The sequence below is a fragment of the Pyrgilauda ruficollis genome, unplaced genomic scaffold (genome assembly GCF_017590135.1).
Source record: "Pyrgilauda ruficollis isolate IOZ18807 unplaced genomic scaffold, ASM1759013v1 scaffold19, whole genome shotgun sequence".
NCBI classification, from domain to species: Eukaryota; Metazoa; Chordata; class Aves; order Passeriformes; family Passeridae; genus Pyrgilauda; species Pyrgilauda ruficollis.
The window spans coordinates 5622981-5640890 of NW_024518095.1; the positions used below are offsets into that span (position 1 = coordinate 5622981).

At 39.2% G+C, this 17910-nt stretch overlaps 1 protein-coding gene across 1 annotated transcript; it reads right to left on the bottom strand.

Moving 5' to 3' along the window:
• On the bottom strand, positions 1–6221 carry IL26 (interleukin 26). Its single transcript, XM_041465481.1, has 5 exons — positions 6051–6221; positions 5615–5671; positions 4029–4160; positions 173–238; positions 1–87 (listed from the first exon to the last, which is right to left on the bottom strand). The coding sequence occupies exons 1-5, from the start codon at positions 6219–6221 to the stop codon at positions 1–3; spliced, it is 513 nt and encodes a 170-aa protein (XP_041321415.1).
• Between the last annotated feature and the right edge of the window lie 11689 nt (positions 6222–17910).

A 17910-nucleotide genomic window follows, 5' to 3' on the forward strand; every position in this document is an offset into this window, starting at 1 on the left:
TCATATGATGGTTTGTATGTAGGTCTGAATCCAGGGAAGGAGAATGTCCAGTTCGTGGATGGCCTTGTAGATTCCCTGATCTCCAAGCTGTTGAGAAGATAAAGGCATTAGAAAAGGAACTAGCTACAGCCCTTGAGCAGTGCAGTGGGGAGACAGCACCTCCTGCTCTTACCTTAAGAAATATTCTCTTTAACTTTTTGACTGCAGAAGTTAACCTTGTGGATGGAGCACATGGAAGCTGAAGGATGAAAAAAACCCAAAGGTGCTGATATAAAGACACAGTGATGAGGAAGAGTCCAGCCCACAGTGTGGCACTGTAGGGCTACCAGTAAAATGTGTGATCTCAGCAATATTTGAACACATCAAATGTGTTCTTTTACCTGCATTCATCCTGCCAAGTTGAGTTCACAACACCCAAAATTGGCACTATGAGTACCTCTAATTTTTCTTATTAAACACTTTCTATTTGTCCCAGGAACTTGTACATAAGTTGCAGTTACAGCTTTTGCACACTGTATCCTAGCTCTAAGATTCAAGGTCCTTTAGCTCTGAACCCTCAGAACCCCTGAACCTGAGAGAACGCAAGGCTAAGGACCAAAGGCCATTGCAAAGTACAGGGAAAAAAAATTGCACATTTCTGCAAGCCCTCAAAATATGTTTATAAGGTTAATTTATGTTTTTCTCTGTTTCCCTGCCCATTTCTCTACTGTCTGACTATTTACAGTCTGGAGGACTTAGCTGTCCCTTTACCACCTATCTCTGGCCACTCAGCAGTGGCCACTCAAAGCTGTTCCAAATGTTTTTTTTAGAGTTGCCAGACTAAGCTTTCTAAGCAACATGGCTTGCTGATCCTCAGCTACCGAATTACCAAAAATATATTCTTTCAGAGAAAAAAAAGAAAGGAAAAAATTGATGTTTTGCAATCTGCAAGCAAGGACAACATGTTTGAAAAGAAAAAAGGCAAATGTCCTCATCTCAACTCATTGAAGGAAATAACTCTTCTGAAATGAATTGTTAGTTGTTTTCTATCTCACACACAGTGCTCTAAAAAGGAGCACAAATATTTTCATGTGACCTTTTGTGCTTCCCAAAGTCACCTCACACAATGAAAGTGGGGGAAAAAAAAGAGCAAATCTTTAAAAGATAATGTAAATAAAAGTAAATTTTTAAAAATCTTCCAGCCAGGGCAGCTCTTTCTAACTTGGTGCTCTTTATTTTTTTTTATGATCTCCGTCTTGTATGATACAGATTTTCACAAAATATCATTTGATAGCAGAACTGACCTTAAATGAGTATGTTTGCTCTAGTGGTGATGCACATTACAAACTCTTATCTTCCTGTATATACTGCAAGTCACTAAATGAGCTAGTCAGCACGTTAGAGTATTGCAAACATTAACTCAGCTTGAAGTCTACAAGCTCTGCCTAAAATGATAGAGAAATACTAAAGGCTCTGCAGGGAATATGTTATCCTTCTGCACTCCTTTCAAATATGACAAAACACTTCTGCAATGCACTACTGCTGTAGGAACATAAGTCCAACCTCAGAAGCAACTTGCTCTTTATCTCAGCAATGCTGACCAATGCTGACCAGGGCACTCAAGCAAGTAATGAGGTCAGGGGTGCTGCAGGTGGATGCTCCAAGTATCCAAGGGAAAATGTCTGCTTCTTTAATTTGCAGTCATAGGCTAAATGAGAACGTCTGACTTTACTGGAGAAAATCAGTTTAGAGATTTTCAAACTTACATATTTCTAAAAAACTGAGCTTGGGCCTCTATATCATTGAAAAATATTATTGCTTCCTTATTTGGACAAAACCAAGAACTGCCAGGGGGAGAATCATAATATTATAGTATAAAGTCTTTAGAAGTGGTTGGGAGGCAAATATTGTTAGGATGTTTAGGTAGCACACATGTCTCTAGCTGGCTGAATTACAGCCCAAGTTTGTGAAAGAATATAAGGTGTATATATCTATAAAGATATCACTGTGTCCTTTGGTCGTATAGAGAACTTTATTCTTGAAGGTAAAAAATTAATTACATCATATGTTGTCATGGTGGAAATCCCTTCTGATAAACATCTTATAGCTCGACTAGGTAATAATAACTAAAGAGTACATGGATGCACATGGATGAATGAGTGCTAATTTATTGAGGAATAATATATGAAAAAATCTCAAGTTTACTATTAGCAAAGGATCCATCACTTTCACTCTATTCATAATTTTTGTTATTCTCTCACATGGTTTTGTACTGCTGGGTTTGAATTAATACAAATATTTCAAAAAAATATTATTTTCCAGAAATGAGGTGTCTCCTAGAAAACCATGGCGAGCCATCATTTTTCAAAGAGCTGTTCTTTTTCTACTAGCAGGGACAGTCATATCTCTCTTAGCAGCACTTTTTAAAACCCAAAAAGGTAAGTAAGTTGTTATGTTTAGACTTCTGTTGGGTGAAACACTGGTACTAATTATGAAAAAAGATGCAGGAGCTCCAAGAAACCTTCAGCATTTTGTCTCAATATAACACAGAAACAAAAGTATTACTAAGCTATCTAGCAAGCTACAGTCACTGGATATTCTGAATTCAGTCACAGTTGACAGTCTAAACTCCTCAGTGTGTACTGGCATTTGTACAGAATGTAATTGTTTCTCCAGACAAAAATGTAATCTCTGTAAAGCATATTTTACCATCTGAAATTATATTGTCACATTCTGGAATTACAGCATTCTCTGGAATTTTGGCAGACACAAATAATAATAGCAGCATGATAACAGCAATATGTTGACAAAAATGGCTGTAAATCACAACTGTTTAGCATGGTTTGAAATACAGAACTTGAAAGCTGGTGAAGTTTTCTCCCATTAAGATTTGAATTTTTTTATATTATGCAAATATCTCAGTTTATTTCTGACATATAACTCTGCAAAGAGATCTCTGAAGCTGGGGGTTTTTTTGTATTGCAAATGTTTTTGTGCTTGTAGAACCACTGTCCTTTTGTGCTACCATGCAGTTCAGATTAGCCAAAGTTTCAATGAATTTAATTCATTAATTCATTGACTTATCATCCTGCTCTCACTTTTTGAAATCACAATAGACCTTTGCCTTGATATCCATTGTTGTATTTCACCCTAGGTCAGTCTCCACTTTCTAGGACACTGTTATTTGTAAGGACTTCAGGTTTAGGGGAGGAAAAAGGATGTCCATAGGATATTTAGTTTTAAGACACACCCAGTCACTATTTGTTTACCTTTAAAAATTATGTGAGAAATGACCAAGCGATGGCATCATCTTAGCATCTACCTGGTATGTTAGTAAGTACATTAAAAAAAAAAAAAAAAAAAAAAAGAGTACAAAAAAAAAGTTAGAGTACACAAAATGTGCTCTAACTGCTGTCCTGTTGTTACTTAGGCAGAGCTGGTAAAAATGCCTCTTTGGGGCACCTGGAGACATTTTGCCAGTGGGCAGCATCACTCTATGACAACCTGCTCTGACTGTGAGCACAGCTAATTCATAGGAACTGCTCCCATGTGCTTCATAACTGTGCTCCCTGCTGACTCGTGAGACAACACCAGTTCTTCCAAAATTTGGTGTGGAGGAGCAGAGATGACATGTAAACAAAGATTACACACCTGCAGAGGGTATGTTGTTGAAGAAGGAAAGCATTACCACTGTAACATCACAGAAACTTGAGGAGCCACATTTCTCCCTGTGACTACCCTGTTTCTTTGCAGCTTTAGTGATAAGAGGGCAGCACAAGGTGACACCATCAGTAGGGAAGTGGCTTGGCTCCATAGGATCTCCACCACCTTGCACACTCCCCACAGGATCACTCTGGGAGGGAATGAATGGTGTTAAACTTCCCTGGGCCCAGTGGAGAAGCCCTTGAGAATCTGCATCCCCTGAGGCATGGGTCACACCATGACTCTGAATCACCCTCTGCCTCTCCGTCTGCTGAAAAACTGCCATGGAGCCCTTCCCTAACTTTTCAAATGGACAAAGTTCACTTAGCTCTCAGGAATATACTCACACAGGCATCCATGTTTGCTTGCAGGACCTGGAAGGCACTAATAAAGTACAACTTGTCACTTCCTACCTCAAGACGACTGAAGACATTTTTCACATAGAAGGAGAGGAGCTGATCTCGAACACTGCAGTTTGTCTGAAAACAAATCAAGTAATGATTTGCCAAATGAACACCCCAAAAGTCAACTTTTATAAGGCTAAAATTTCAGCCTCATAAAACATGTATGTTTAGAAAATGTGCAATCCATAAAACCATTTTTATGAATTTTAGTATCCAATTGACCTGCTTCCTTTTGTTTTAAACAGCTCAATCTGCCTCTGTGGTTTCTGAAGGAAAGGAAGGAGAGTGCTCTGCTGGCAGGCACAGAATATTGGTAAGACCAGTCATGAACAGAAGTGACAGCAACAAATGTACTTAACACACAAAGAGCAAATGGAAGAAAAATTGGGGAGTTAAGACAGACCATCTAGGTCAAATTGCAGGAGTCATTGTGTGTGCCATTTTTCCACTCCTCCACATGACTGTCCCATGCCATTTGATATGCTGTAGGGTATCCAGCCCATCCCCAACTGCTGCTCCAGAAAAGACCAGTCATCCTGTCAACTCTGTGCTGTGTCTGCTTGACCTGTGGGTTCTCTTGGACACCTAAAGATATTTCAAATGACTATATGCCTATTTTTAGGCAATGGAATCAATTGTCAGGTGAGAGTTTCCTGTCAGGAGGCTAATGCAGCTGCAGATGACACCACTAAAATGTGGATATCTGGGCATAGGTCCCACAGATGAGTGAGGAGCGTTTCCTCCCAAGGTAATCGGTGAAATCCAAGGGACATCAAAGGCCAACAGGACTGTACTTAAGGATAAACCAACTCAGTTGTTCTTGCTGACTAGACCTCTGCATGAAGAAAACTAAAATTTCTCACACACTTACAGTCACTTGAAATTAGACACCCCAAGCTTTGTTTCTCACTCCCATGCTGAATTGCACTGGGAACTCTGATGACCCTCTTCCAGTGCACCTGCAGAGGTCTAAGCCCAAAGCAGCTCCTTGGGTGTCTGAACCCTCTGCAGCATCCCCGGGCTATCCATGGTACTGCACACCCTCAGCAGAAGGTGCCTCAGCTGCGGGACAGTGGCTGTGGCTCTGGGCCTCCTGCGAGGGCTGGTGCCTGAAAGCATTCCTGGGAGGCTCACCTGCAGACAGGGCTCACAGGAGGAGTGCTTCCACAAGCACATTCCTCCCTGACCAAAAAACACCCTCACCCCAACTTCCCTGGCAGAGCATGACTCCAGCTGCCTACAAAGCAGTGCCTCCAGGCAGGCTTTCCAAATCCACCTCTTTCTCCCCATACCACGGTCAACTGTCCCTTCATGTCCCAGGGGAATATCCCTTTCTTGAGACAGAAATAACACTCTTCCTCTAAGCAGATAACTTCACTAAGCATATGGCTTTCATAAATGTATTTTTCCCAATTAAATACAAGTGAGTTTTGCATCAGTTTTCATTGCTTTTGATCACACATTCCTGTTAGTATTGACCAAAGGAAAGTCAAAATAAGAACATGGAAAACTAGTAGCATAAATCTTACCATAAACAGCATTTTTGTAGTCTTTTTAAGCAGTCTTGTGGTCTTGATGAGATCCCTCTGTAAAATATAATGTGATAGTATTAATTAACCTAAAAAGAGGAAGGGAGACAGTTTCAAGTCTGGTTTGTACAAAACTCAGTAACAATAATATTAATCTTCATCATCTTCTTCAGATGTAGGGTGAGGACTCAGTAAATCCGTATTCCAATCCTAGCCTAGCTGCAAATTTCTTTCATGGAAAACTCATCCAGCCTCTTTATGCATCTTCTATGCATAATTTTTACCCACCTTTACAAAAGAAGTAGCTGCATTACCCTGTCTCTCAGGACTGTAGAGATCATTCAACTTATTAAGGTTTCCAGAAGCTCAGTAATTAAACTAATGAAGAAGCATCTATAAATAAAATAAACTTTTTCAATTAGTGGGATCGACTTACAGGAACAGATGATTTTAAACTAGTTGCCTTGACATACAGGTTCTCTGTCACCTGGGAGAGGAGTCCTTTTCGGCAGGTATGTTTTCCTGTAGGTGACTTTTTGCCTTCCACAGCAAAAAGGCAAAGCAGAAATAAAAAATGCCCAGATCTGAAAATAGAACATCCTTTCATCTTCGCTCCCAAATCTTCGAGCCTCTACAGTCACAGCAGCATGTGTGATGCAGCCAGACTGGTTAGATGACAGAGGTTAACCTAATTTTGTTAACCCTCAAAGTAGCTTCTTCCCCGAGATGCTCGCGTAGATAACCTATTGCTCATGTGGTGGCTGATCGGTATTTTTGCTGTGCTTTTTTATATGTCTTGCTCCACTTTCAACAAATTTGACCACAATCATCTGTGACGTTTTTCTAAAAGACATCTCCATATTTACTGGCAACAGGGTCAAGGTTTCCAAGAAAGAAGAATTTCCCTATCATATGAGAAGTCTTCTTTCATTTAAGTGGTGGTCAACTGAGGAAAAGGTAGTTGAGCGTTAGTTTAGTTTCGCAACAAAGTATGCCAAATGTGTTTTGGGGTTTTTTTAATTTTTCCACAAAACCTTATGGCGGCACTTTTCTGAAAGGTAATGGCCCAGAAAGGAAAAAAACTTTCCTAATTTACCCTGAAAAGGATTAGAAAATCTGTTATCTATAAGGAAGCTGGACTGCATGGTGTTTAGAACTTCCCTGTTCCGTTTTTGAGATGGGTATTTTTTTCCAGGGTATAGCATCTACGTGGTGTTTGCTGCCTATTTTAAATTCTGTAGTCTTTTTCCAGGGCAGACTTTGCCCCAGTAGGAGCAGTAGACTGCTTCGTGTGAAAGTGAGGAACGTGGGTGAACAACAACTGTTGTTCAATCCAGAATGCTCTCTCAAATGTGTTGAATTGCTAATGCAAATTAACACCTCGAAAATCCAACCAGCCTGCTCCTCTTTCCTAAAAACATCCATTGAGGGCTGGACAACATCCAGGGAAGGCTCCAAGGAGGGCTCTGTGGAAGGACCAGGACATCCTTGATTACCAAGTCACTTTAAAAGCCCACTGAGAGCCACGGGCACTAGGAAATAATGTGCAAGATCACAGCATATCCATCACAGAGGTGGTAAACATGAAACAGTAGAATCAGATGATCACTCTTCTACAAAGGTGGTCAGAGACTGGGCAGTCTCTGCCTCTGGCCTGTTTCCAACACAGCCAAATGCTGAGGGTTTCTTAGGTACCACTCCAGACAGGCAAGAACATCACTCCAAGGATAGACTTGGAAATTGTGAAGTAACACCAGCCATATGAGGCTATTAAGCCAAGAATGGCTTTAAGTCAAACGTCAAGATCCTGGGTAAGGCAACTGGCTGAGGTTCATTCAAGGAGATGAAGAAAGCAGGTTTTGGTCTAGAACAAAATTTCCTTGATACCATTTTTTTTGGATGTAAAAGGAAGCCCTTGATATATTCACAAATGACAGGCATTTGATGTGTTTAATGTTTCAAAAGCAACATAGAAAACTTTAAACAGATCAGAGAAAGCGGTTTAAACCGCAGCTGAAATGACTCAGAGTGACCATGATCTGTTAGATCCAGCAGCAGAGCTGTTTGCCCCTCTATGGTGCCAAAAGTCTGCCTGTGCCCAGGAAGCTCTGGGAGGAAGAAAGGTGAGACAAGCTGGGTAATTAATTCAGTCAATCCCACTGACTGTTTCCACAGACAAGCATGCATGCAGCCTGCAGGCCAAACAGGGCTCTTCAAGCATCCCACCCACAACAGCTCTGGGAAATGCCTTGTTCCACAGAACCATCTAAACCCCACAGTAGCTTAACTGGTACTGAAGTGCTGATGGGGTCCAGGGACAAAAACAACCAACAAGGGGAGGAGATCTTAGACTTTGGAAAGTGGAGATGATGATGGTCTGAGGCTTTATGTGCATTTTAGGGCTCATGTGAGCTGTGGTCTGTATTTAAACACTCTAAATGCTGGTCAGGCTTGCCAGAGGTGCACTGAACCCCAGCACACATGACATGTGGACAGCAGATTAGCCTCTTAATGCTAGTTTGTTCCTAGAAGAGGATCTGGGGTGAAAGCAATACAGTCAGAATGCAAAACTGCCTTGGTGTGGTACTCCTTGGTCAACAGTTTTCCTCTAAATGGAATAATTGGGTCATGTAGCCAGGCTGTAGTGGCTTTTCATAAGAAAATCAATAATGTTCAACATCTCTGAAATTTCTAATGTTGCTGGAAAACCCTTGAGCCCACAAGTTTCATTTTGTCTCTTCTGTGAACTTCTATCACCGTACTGACAGGGCTGTAGGTGACACTTTTCATTGGGCTCTAGACACCTCTGGATATGAATCAGTAAATGTCTTACTGAATTGGCTAACTTTTCAGCTGGGTGGTGTCAAAAGATGCAGGTAGATGCAAGTGCAAGGTAGCCATGTTTTAAAAAATAAATAAAAATAAAATAGGGTTTTCCTATCACTCCTTTCATAAAAGAATGGGGGCTACAATTTAATAACCAATCCTATAAAATCAATTACTTTTCCACAATTTTTGCTATGACAATTTGATTTCTAGTCAAAAAATAACCAATATTCTTCAACTTTTTTATGTGTTACTTGTTCAAAACAAAGATGGTCTTTTCTTTCTGGGTCTTGTGTAGCACTTTGTACACTGTATATTAGTGCCACTTTGGCACTCATTTATACCATAACTACGGTATAAATAATATAGAACACCAAAGAGGCAGTATTACTCAGTATTTTAAAATTATAAGAAGCAGAAGAAAAAAACAAATTCAGGGACCAGCCCTTTTAGCAATGTAGTCAGAAAATACCTGCAAAGCTTTGTATGGGCAGTGGAACTGATGTATCCAGAGACAGTCTGAGGACAACAAAGCATGTTGCCTTCCATGAGCTCTTCCATTGGCTTTCATGAACTTCTCCTGAAACTGGAGAAGTTCAAAGACCCTGCCCCAGAGGGAACGGGCTCTCTCTCTAATGGAAAATTTTCGATGTACACTGTCAGCCAATACTTCAGGATCCATACAATTCTGATAACACAAATGAAGTTCATATGTATAAAGAATGTATAAAGCTTATGACCATGAGAATGAACAAGGCAGAAGATAACTAAGAAAAAAGTGTAAGAAAAACCACCAGAGTAGTCAGCTTATTAGATAAGAAAATCTTGCCTTTTTGATTTACCCTGTGTAGGGACTAAGTTTCAAAGCAAGCTGTGTATGACCTATGCTCCATGTGAGTGCATGAAAACAACAGCCTGATGAAGACCCTTTCTTCCCTACCTTATTGTGAGCCACAGAATTGTCTTGATCTGCATGAGTTTATTAGATATTATTAACATTCAATTCTCTTGATCTGTGGAGAACAAACACACACAGTGCTGCAAAAATCTGTTAGTCCATTTAAGGTAACAATCACATGCACCAGTTGTTTTGCAGCTTAAATGACTTTTTCATCTCCATCCACAAAAAGCCTTGTCTAGTTTCTTACTTAGGAATCTTCTCACTTTTCACAATTTCTGTTTATTTCGTTTCCTGTTAGTATAACTAGAATTAAATGTCATGTACTTCCTATGAACATTACTCATATTTTTAAACTGCTACTAATGTTATGTTTTCTCTTAGGACTATTCTCTACTATTTTTTTGTTTCCTTATCCTGTTTGATTCACTTTGGTCTTCTGAAAAATAAGAGGTCTTCATGAAGAGGTGCAGTACTTGTCCTCAGAAGCACGATTTTATAAACAACAAAGAAGTTTAGAGATATTTTACAAAAACTGAGGGTGACAACACTACTGTTAGGACATAAAAAATTGAGACACCCTAGTACCTCCCTTGGTGAGAGTGAGAGTAGTTTGGAGAAGAGAATCTCCTAGCATTCAATACTGAGTCTGCAATTTTCTAAAAATGGTTGTAATGTACTCATAGGTAAGCCCTGTATACCCACCACAGTTAAACTGTTTCTTGTGACCTTCTATTAGAATAATAGGAACCCTTGGAGCTGCTATAGATTTTGTACAAATAGAGAGCTATTATGAGCCAATTTTTCAGACAAGGGTACCTACATTACCCACACAAATTCAGCACACAGGCACCCAGTGGTCCACTACCAGTGACCTCAGTAGTCACAAACATCAGGGGAACAACAGAATAGCACAAAGAGATGTTACCAGCAGCTACAGCTTACATATTATACACACACTGCTCTGGCTAGGAAAAATAAACCCACATAAATGAAATAAGGACAGTACAAAGATGAAAATCACTGGACGTCCAGGACTGGATGTCAGCCTGGTGCTTTTCCCAGTCTAACACACATAATCCCTACATTTGTTCAGCCACTTTTCATGGTGCCTGTCTGAGTGCCCCCAGCTGCCTTTGCCAAAGAGCAACGAAGATTTAGGTCAGAAGTGACCTCGGGAAGCCACCTTATCCAACACTCCTGTTCAAAAAGGGCCACCTACAGCTGCTTGCTTGGGACTGTGTCTAGTCAGGTTTGGAATATCTCTGAAGATGAGACTTCACAACCTCTCTGGTCAACCTGTGCGAATTTTTGGTCACAGTAGAAAATTGTCATACTTCAGATGGAATTTCAGGGATTTTAATTTTTTCCTATTTCTTGTTGTCCTGTCACTGGGCACTACTGAGAGGAGCCTGGCTCTCTTCTTTGCTTCCTCTTTTCAGGCATTTGTGCACATCATGAGATCTCCTTGACTCTTCCACAAGCTGCACAGTCTCAACTCTTTCTCCCTCTCCTTAGACAAAAGGTGCTTCAGTCCCTGAATTATCTCTGGGGCACTTCGCCACCAGTTCCACAAATCCAATGGTCTCAAAAGGTTTTCACTCTATGCTGTTGCCACATTTCTCTTCACAGAGAAAAGCAAAGCACAATTCTTCCCAAGGATTTCTGAGATTCACATTCTCTGAACCTCAGAGAAAGGGAAAATACAATTCTTATCATTTGCTGTGCCTGTGTTGTGCCAAAGTAGAATGCAATATGGGGATTGCTTACCCAGAGTGACGGTGTTTTGTTTCCCTGGCCTACCAGGGCCAGGAGCGTGTGTGTGTCGGACTGTCACGGGACAGCACGGGAGAGTCACGAGTGGAGTGCAGCTGTGAGCAGAGTGAGGGCTTGGTAGATTCAGTTTAGATGTAATGTATATAGAATAGAATAATATAGTATAATAAAGTACTTAATTAGCCTTCTGATAAGATAGAATCAGATGCATTATTCTCTCCTCTCCAATGTTCTGGGATGCCTTGATTCCATATTATGCCTTACACAAACCTCATAAAAATTTTAAGGTATTAAGTAAAGCAGAAATCAGACTCAAACCCAGATGAAGAAGACAAACTAAACCAAATCAACCGAAAACAAAACAAAAAATCACCAACATAATCACATTTTCCCTGCTTTGAACTCCTTTGTACTTTATGTATAACAACTTCTGAGTAAGCTTCAAATGTAAGTTGCTATAAAACATGCTGTCAGTCCTCTGTCATTCTCAGGACTGGTTCAAGTGGTGGAGCTCCCTGTGCTACTGGCCTGCTTCAGTGTTTCAGTTTGGTGACAGATGTCTGACAATTATCTATCGAGCTGGTTTTACTTCAGAAATGTGATTGGAAGGTTCAGTACATTCAGTCTTTTCAGAGACAGGTTACAGAGTATACTCGGCATCCACTTTGAAACCACCAAGGTACTAGAATTAAAATTTTGTATTTGTGCACAGAAATAGACAACAAATTTAAAAAATAGTTTTCTAAGCAGTAGCAGTTTTTATGGCCAACCGCTTCAGAAGAATGCTCAGTGCTACCTGAGTAACTCAAGGCACATCTCAAATGTCCAATTACGTAGTTAAAAATTAGTAATCGCTTTCTGGTTGGACCAGGAGTTGAATTTTATATAAAACCTTTATGTATATAGCCTTTACTAGTCACACACACATAGTCTTGCATTTGAGAATAGAGATTATGAAAGACAGAGATATGAAAAATGTTTGAGCATCGTTCCCATCAACCAGACAAGAGATCTCATTTAGCAACAGTGATTCAATCCCCAAACTCTTTAGAAAACATTTGTTTGCCACCACAAAAGTCACACTAGGAAACCCTTGCACAGCAGTATTTCTGCAGAGTGTACAGATGTGCTTGCAATAACAGCTCAGCCTTCCCACGTGGGGCCGTGGCTAATCCACACTCCTTCTTTTCTCTTGTGACATACACAAGTGTTCAAAAGTCTGTGCCCTGCTTTCCCTTGTAATGCCATCATGGCAATTTTACTTATTTAATTATCAGATATGGTCACATCTGGCACTTTTCTGCTAGAAAATGTATGGAAGCCAAATAATTATTTAGTTATGAGAAGTGCCAAAGCATGTAAAATCTTTGGATGGCATGGCACAGGTCATTAGAGAAGTACCTGATGGTGCTGTAAGATAAGAATTTCTTTCGGCAGGATTTATAAAATAGAGATTGAATTGTAAACACTCCTAAAAGTCATAGAAAAATAAAATATCACAAAATATAACTAGAAAGAAAGAAAGATGCCACAGATGTTAAAATATCTATTGAAATTTTCACTTTAGATCAGGAAACTTTTGATGATTTTTCCAATTAAAACAACAGAAAAACTTTATTTTAGAAACTTAGGAAATTTATTTTAGAAACCTAAGGAAAAAATAGAATACTGGTTATATCTAACTTCAGATAACTTGCTTGTTTAGTTTCACTCTTTAGTCTATTTTCAGGGTCTACTTTTTAATTAGTGTGTAGCACAATATGCACAACACTTTAAATCACAGAAATGTTTTAACAGGTACATTCTTCAAGAGTTTCTTGAACAAAACAAAAACATTTAATCTCTTAATATTTGTAGATTTAGTAGAGCTTTTAGAGAATCCTTATATGCAAAGTTGCAGTTACAGACCTCAGCACTGGCTTTGCAAACTCCCATACATCCAATTCATATTGTAACTGTGACAGAAGTTTAAACCATATTCACTTCACTTGTAGGAGTGAAGCAAAACTAATTAGCAAGTTCTTAGTGTTCTCCATATGAAAATAGCTACTTTTAACTTTTTAAGCTATGGTTTGCAGAGGAAAACAAATGGACACCTTTTTTGGTTTTTGTTTTTTTGGTTTTTTACAATTTAGTATCAGTGCTGGGCTTACCAATTTTTGAGTTTCCAGAAGAAAATCACTCTTATGTAGAAAAGCAGGAAAACATTCCAAAAATCCAATTTAAAAGACCTTTCAAACTTAATAAAATCTTCAAAGCTACTATTTGCTACAAAGAATAAAAACAACAAAAAAAATCCTTTGCCATAATTTTCCGGATTATTTGTATTACTTAGATCACCAGAAAGAGGTTAATTCTATAGCTCACTATGTGGGCTGGAAAAATCACATGGCAGCCTTGATTTTAATTACTTTTTTCCCATCTCTAAAAATTTTCAGTACTTGTACCCATTTGTTAAGAAGCTTTTATCAGTTCCAAATATACATGGGTTGTGAAAGGTTTCCTCACATTTCCAGGTTTAGGATAGAGTATGTGAAAGCAGATTTTTACACATGAGAATTCTTTTTTTTTGCAAAAAGACGTTTTTGTACCAAATTTCCTTCTGTTTAGATCAGCAGCTCCATAAAAACCACATTTGTTGCCTTGATCTTCAGACAACATGATTCAAAACTCTCAGGCATGCCCTTCAAAGTATTCTAGGTCTGAAATGTTTGCCCAAACCTCTGAACGTATAAAAGTTTCTTTTTATTAATTTGTCGCTTTGGGAAAGCAAACATTTTATTTATCATAACATTTTATTGGTTTGCTATTTATATGGCAAAGAACAGCAGGTAATTTATCAATATTTTATCTCCATTCTGATAATGAGGTTATGGTATAAGCCTAAACCTGCAAGCCAAAGCTTCATACTGCAGGTCTAAGAAATTTTCTGGTTTACTCTTCAGCAGTGTAGAAAAAAGTTAGTTGCTCCTGTCTTCCTATTTTCAGAGAAACATCACATATTCACCTCCCCTACAAAACATTCTCTCTTATTTATTCATTTCCAGCGACACCGGGCTACCAACAGAGAGTGAAGTCCATAACTGCAAGTACCAATGGAAAACAGTTAGGAACTGAAAACTGAAGTCTAACGCAGTTACATCCTTACTGCTAAAACCTTTCCAAAGCAAAATGGCACAGAAAAATCTTCTTGGTTCTGGTTCTTTCACTTGCCCTGAGCTTGACCCATGAGCACCAGCACCCGCTGAAGTCCCTGCTGGACTGGGTGAGGCCAGCCGCAGCCCCGGGGCCGGGAGCTGAGCCCGAGCTCATCGCGGGGCTGCTGGAGGCACCGGGCTCCCCTTGCCTGGCACGGCTGGGAACGGGTTTGCCAGCACCTGTGGGCAGCAGCTCAGTTTGCTAGCTGGCTTTGTGGCACCAAAGCTGGGGCAGATGACTCATACAAGGCTACTATCAAAATGAAGAGAATACGTGGTGTTTTAACAATTTGCAGGATCGGAGTCTTGGTCACTGATTTGTTTCGAGATCCCAGAAATCCAGATTGGGTAAGAACTGAATCATTGGCAGATATGAAAATGAGGGCACAATGACAACACTGAGCAGCTCCCTGTTTTGGAGGCTACAAGCTCACATGCCAAGTTAAACCAGCTATCTCATGTGCAAGTAACTGTCCTGTATTTTCTGAGCCACACGTGGTTCCCATCAAGCCAAAGATGCTTTCCTAAACTGAATTGAACCTCTATTACATAGAGGAGAAATGAACACAGTGTTGATGTTCACATTAAAGACTACAAACCAGTCATATTTTTTGCCAAATGCTGTCCTTGACAAACAAGCACACTCTCTCTTTGAGCTGTCAAAGTAAAAATAAGCCCCAGAGTTGATAACATCCTCAAATCTGGTAATATCTACCTTAAATCTCAGTCACACAATTTATTTATTTGGTGACAACATAATAAAAAGAGACAATCTGGAATTTCCTCCCCTATTCAACACTGCCAGAACTCACATTATAAAGGATAACTACTGAAGGAGAAAAGCTGGTTAAACCAGAAACTTTACAGATTTTTTTTGGTAAGAAGTAAGAAAAGGTCTGGGTATTTTTAGACCAACAATAAATACAAGGTCATTGTAATGACAAGCAGCATCTAAACTTTATTTTGGAACCTCTGCTTCTCAAACAACTCTTTATACAATAGATTTTCATGAAAAAGCCTTTTATCAGAACAGTTCAAATCATCACTTCCATTATCTGTGTTGAAACCTTTCTTTTTATTTTTTTTTCTAATATAATTAACCCTATAAGTACACAAACAACAAGTCTGATCTTGCACACTTTGAAGTCAATAGGAGCTTACTTTCTACCTTCTGTGGAGCAGGACCAGATACAGGATGAACTGATCCATTGGGAAGCTCTAACATCACAAGGGTTAATCAGAAAGTCAATCTTTATGATTGCACAGCTTTTAGACTTTACCACAGATGCATGATTGCCCCATTCTTTTCACTTCTAAGGAACATCATCACTATTCTTTAAATGTGCACTAGGAGTCAGAAATCTTTCTTTTGGAAGAAAAACTGTAGAATAAAGTGAACTTTAAATTGGTGCAATTTTGCAGTTTTTGGAAAACAACATCACTTTGCATTCAGTCATTTGAAACTAGGGCTACAATTTGCAGGGGAAAATCCTTACTGGTTCTTGAAGAAACAACCATAAAACAGTTTCAAGTAAGCTAGTTAAAGACATATTCATGAGTCTGCTTTTTTTTCAAAATATTTTTATCCATGCTGCCCACAGCTGAAGAAAAAATATTTTTAGTTTAGAAGATAGGCCTTTTTTTTTTTTTTTAATCAAATTTGGATAAGACAAATGGCCAGATCCTGGAAATATTAAATGCTGTGCTTTAATCCTTCATACTGGAAAAATATTTATGTTTGGGTCCCATGAGCTAGTTTGCTGAGGATGAATGGTTCTTCTCAATATAAATTTTACTTTAATTTCTCCTTAGGGAAGGAAAGATATAGGAATCTTTTCAAACTATTCATCATTGAATTCCAAATTAAACTACAGAAATTACAGAAATTGGCGTTGGCCAGGGATTTGTAATGTAAAGGTTAACAGAGAGAGTGATTTCCTAGACTTGAGAAGAAATCTTTTCACTTGCATTGCTGTTTAGCACTTTTGTTAGTGGTGAAGTTCATACAGTTAATCTGATAATGCCTGCAGCTTTGTGTTAACCATGAAAAGGTGTCACAAATGGATACGTGCTATGAATCATATGTAGCCCCAGAAGCGCCACCAGCCTGAGCATAGTCTGTATTTAGTTACCTCAGCCAAATCTGACTTTCTAACAAGCATTCTTGAATGTTTGTTAGAAATAGAATCCTGGTCTGGATCCCCTGAGAGGTTGCATTACTTTCCATCTTAAATATGTTATTCCATTAAACTTTTTTGGGGGATAGTGGCCTGCCAATAATACCCAGGGTCCCACAGAACTGGATTGTAGATTTTTCCTTCTTTCTATGATCATTACCTTGACTGAAAAGTTTGTCAGGCATTTACTGCTGCTCGCTGCAGTCCACACCTCCTTCAGAGCAGCTAATTGTGCAGCTAAGTGTGCTTTAAAGCACAAGCTGACATAATCACATACCACTGACTTATGAGCAGCATAGCTTCAACATTTTGCATTGCCTAGAGTATACTTCCAGCAGCAAATTGGAAATATCAACCCTGTATTATTCTAGGTCACTTGGGGAGTATATATTCATACATTGAATATCTAAATCTCTTAAATGAGTAACACTCCAGGCAATGTATTTAAGACATGTTTCTTAAACTGTCACCAGTACTTACTCAGCAGGATGTGGAAACTTCTGTTCAGGCTTTGGGTTCTTCTCTCTTCACAATATGATGTTTCAGAGGCAGTTTTATAAATGTTTTGCAATTATCTGTGTAGAAACAGAAAAAGTGCCTGTTCTGGTCACCGAATGTGAGAGAAGGGGAGGAAGAGTCAATGAAACACAAATTTCACAGTAGAGTGGTCTGTGAATTTTTGCCCAGGTGGAGATCCTGCAGCCCCTACAGTGGAGGTGTCCTTAATGTGGAGCAGGTGCTTTCCCTAAGGTTGCTAGACAAGGATCTCTGGGAACTGCAAACAGTCCGTGACTTGGAGGCAGAAAAAAGGAATGAAAATAGGGCCACGGGAATTAGAACTGTGTGAATAATGAAGTTTCTCTTTGGTGGTCCAACCAGAAAATTAAGCCAAAATAATTCATTTTGTGTAGGCCCAAAGCACTTGTCCAACTCAAAATGAAACAGCTCATTTTGCTTTCAAATCTCTTTTCAACCTTTGAAAGAAATGCACATAAAACCAAAACACTAACTATTTAGAAAATGTCAGAACAAAACATTTCAGCAAGATTTTCCTTTTTTGAGCAGGAACAATTAACTGAATTAAAACCCAGCTTGCCTGACTGAAACCACATTTCTATTTTCTTTTGGTCAGTAATTGTTTGTCCCAGACATTTCCTCCTGTTTAAGGAAAACCTGCTCTGACTTTTACTTCCTTTGTTCAAAACTGACCATCACCGTCATCCTTCACACATCCTCAAGTCACACATACTCTGCAAGAAAACCTGAGAAGGAAATTCTACAAAGTTTGCTGTGTGGCATTTCCAGGCTCCAGCTCATGAGGTTTCTGTGGTAGAGTCTTCCAACTGGTGGTTGGAGAAGTTAATAATTAGTCAACTTCATTTTTATGCTTTTGTGGACAGATGGGTTTTAATCTGGGTTTAG

Excerpts from the sequence above, each read along its gene's own strand:
- IL26 (XM_041465481.1), bottom strand. The coding sequence starts at position 6,221 with ATGAAAGGATGTTCTATTTTCAGATCTGGGCATTTTTTATTTCTGCTT. Across the intron at positions 5,672-6,050 it reads GTTTAAAATCATCTGTTCCT|AGGGATCTCATCAAGACCAC; the intron begins GTAAGTCGATCC and ends TATATTTTACAG. Across the intron at positions 88-172 it reads TAAAGAGAATATTTCTTAAG|CTTGGAGATCAGGGAATCTA; the intron begins GTAAGAGCAGGA and ends TCTTCTCAACAG.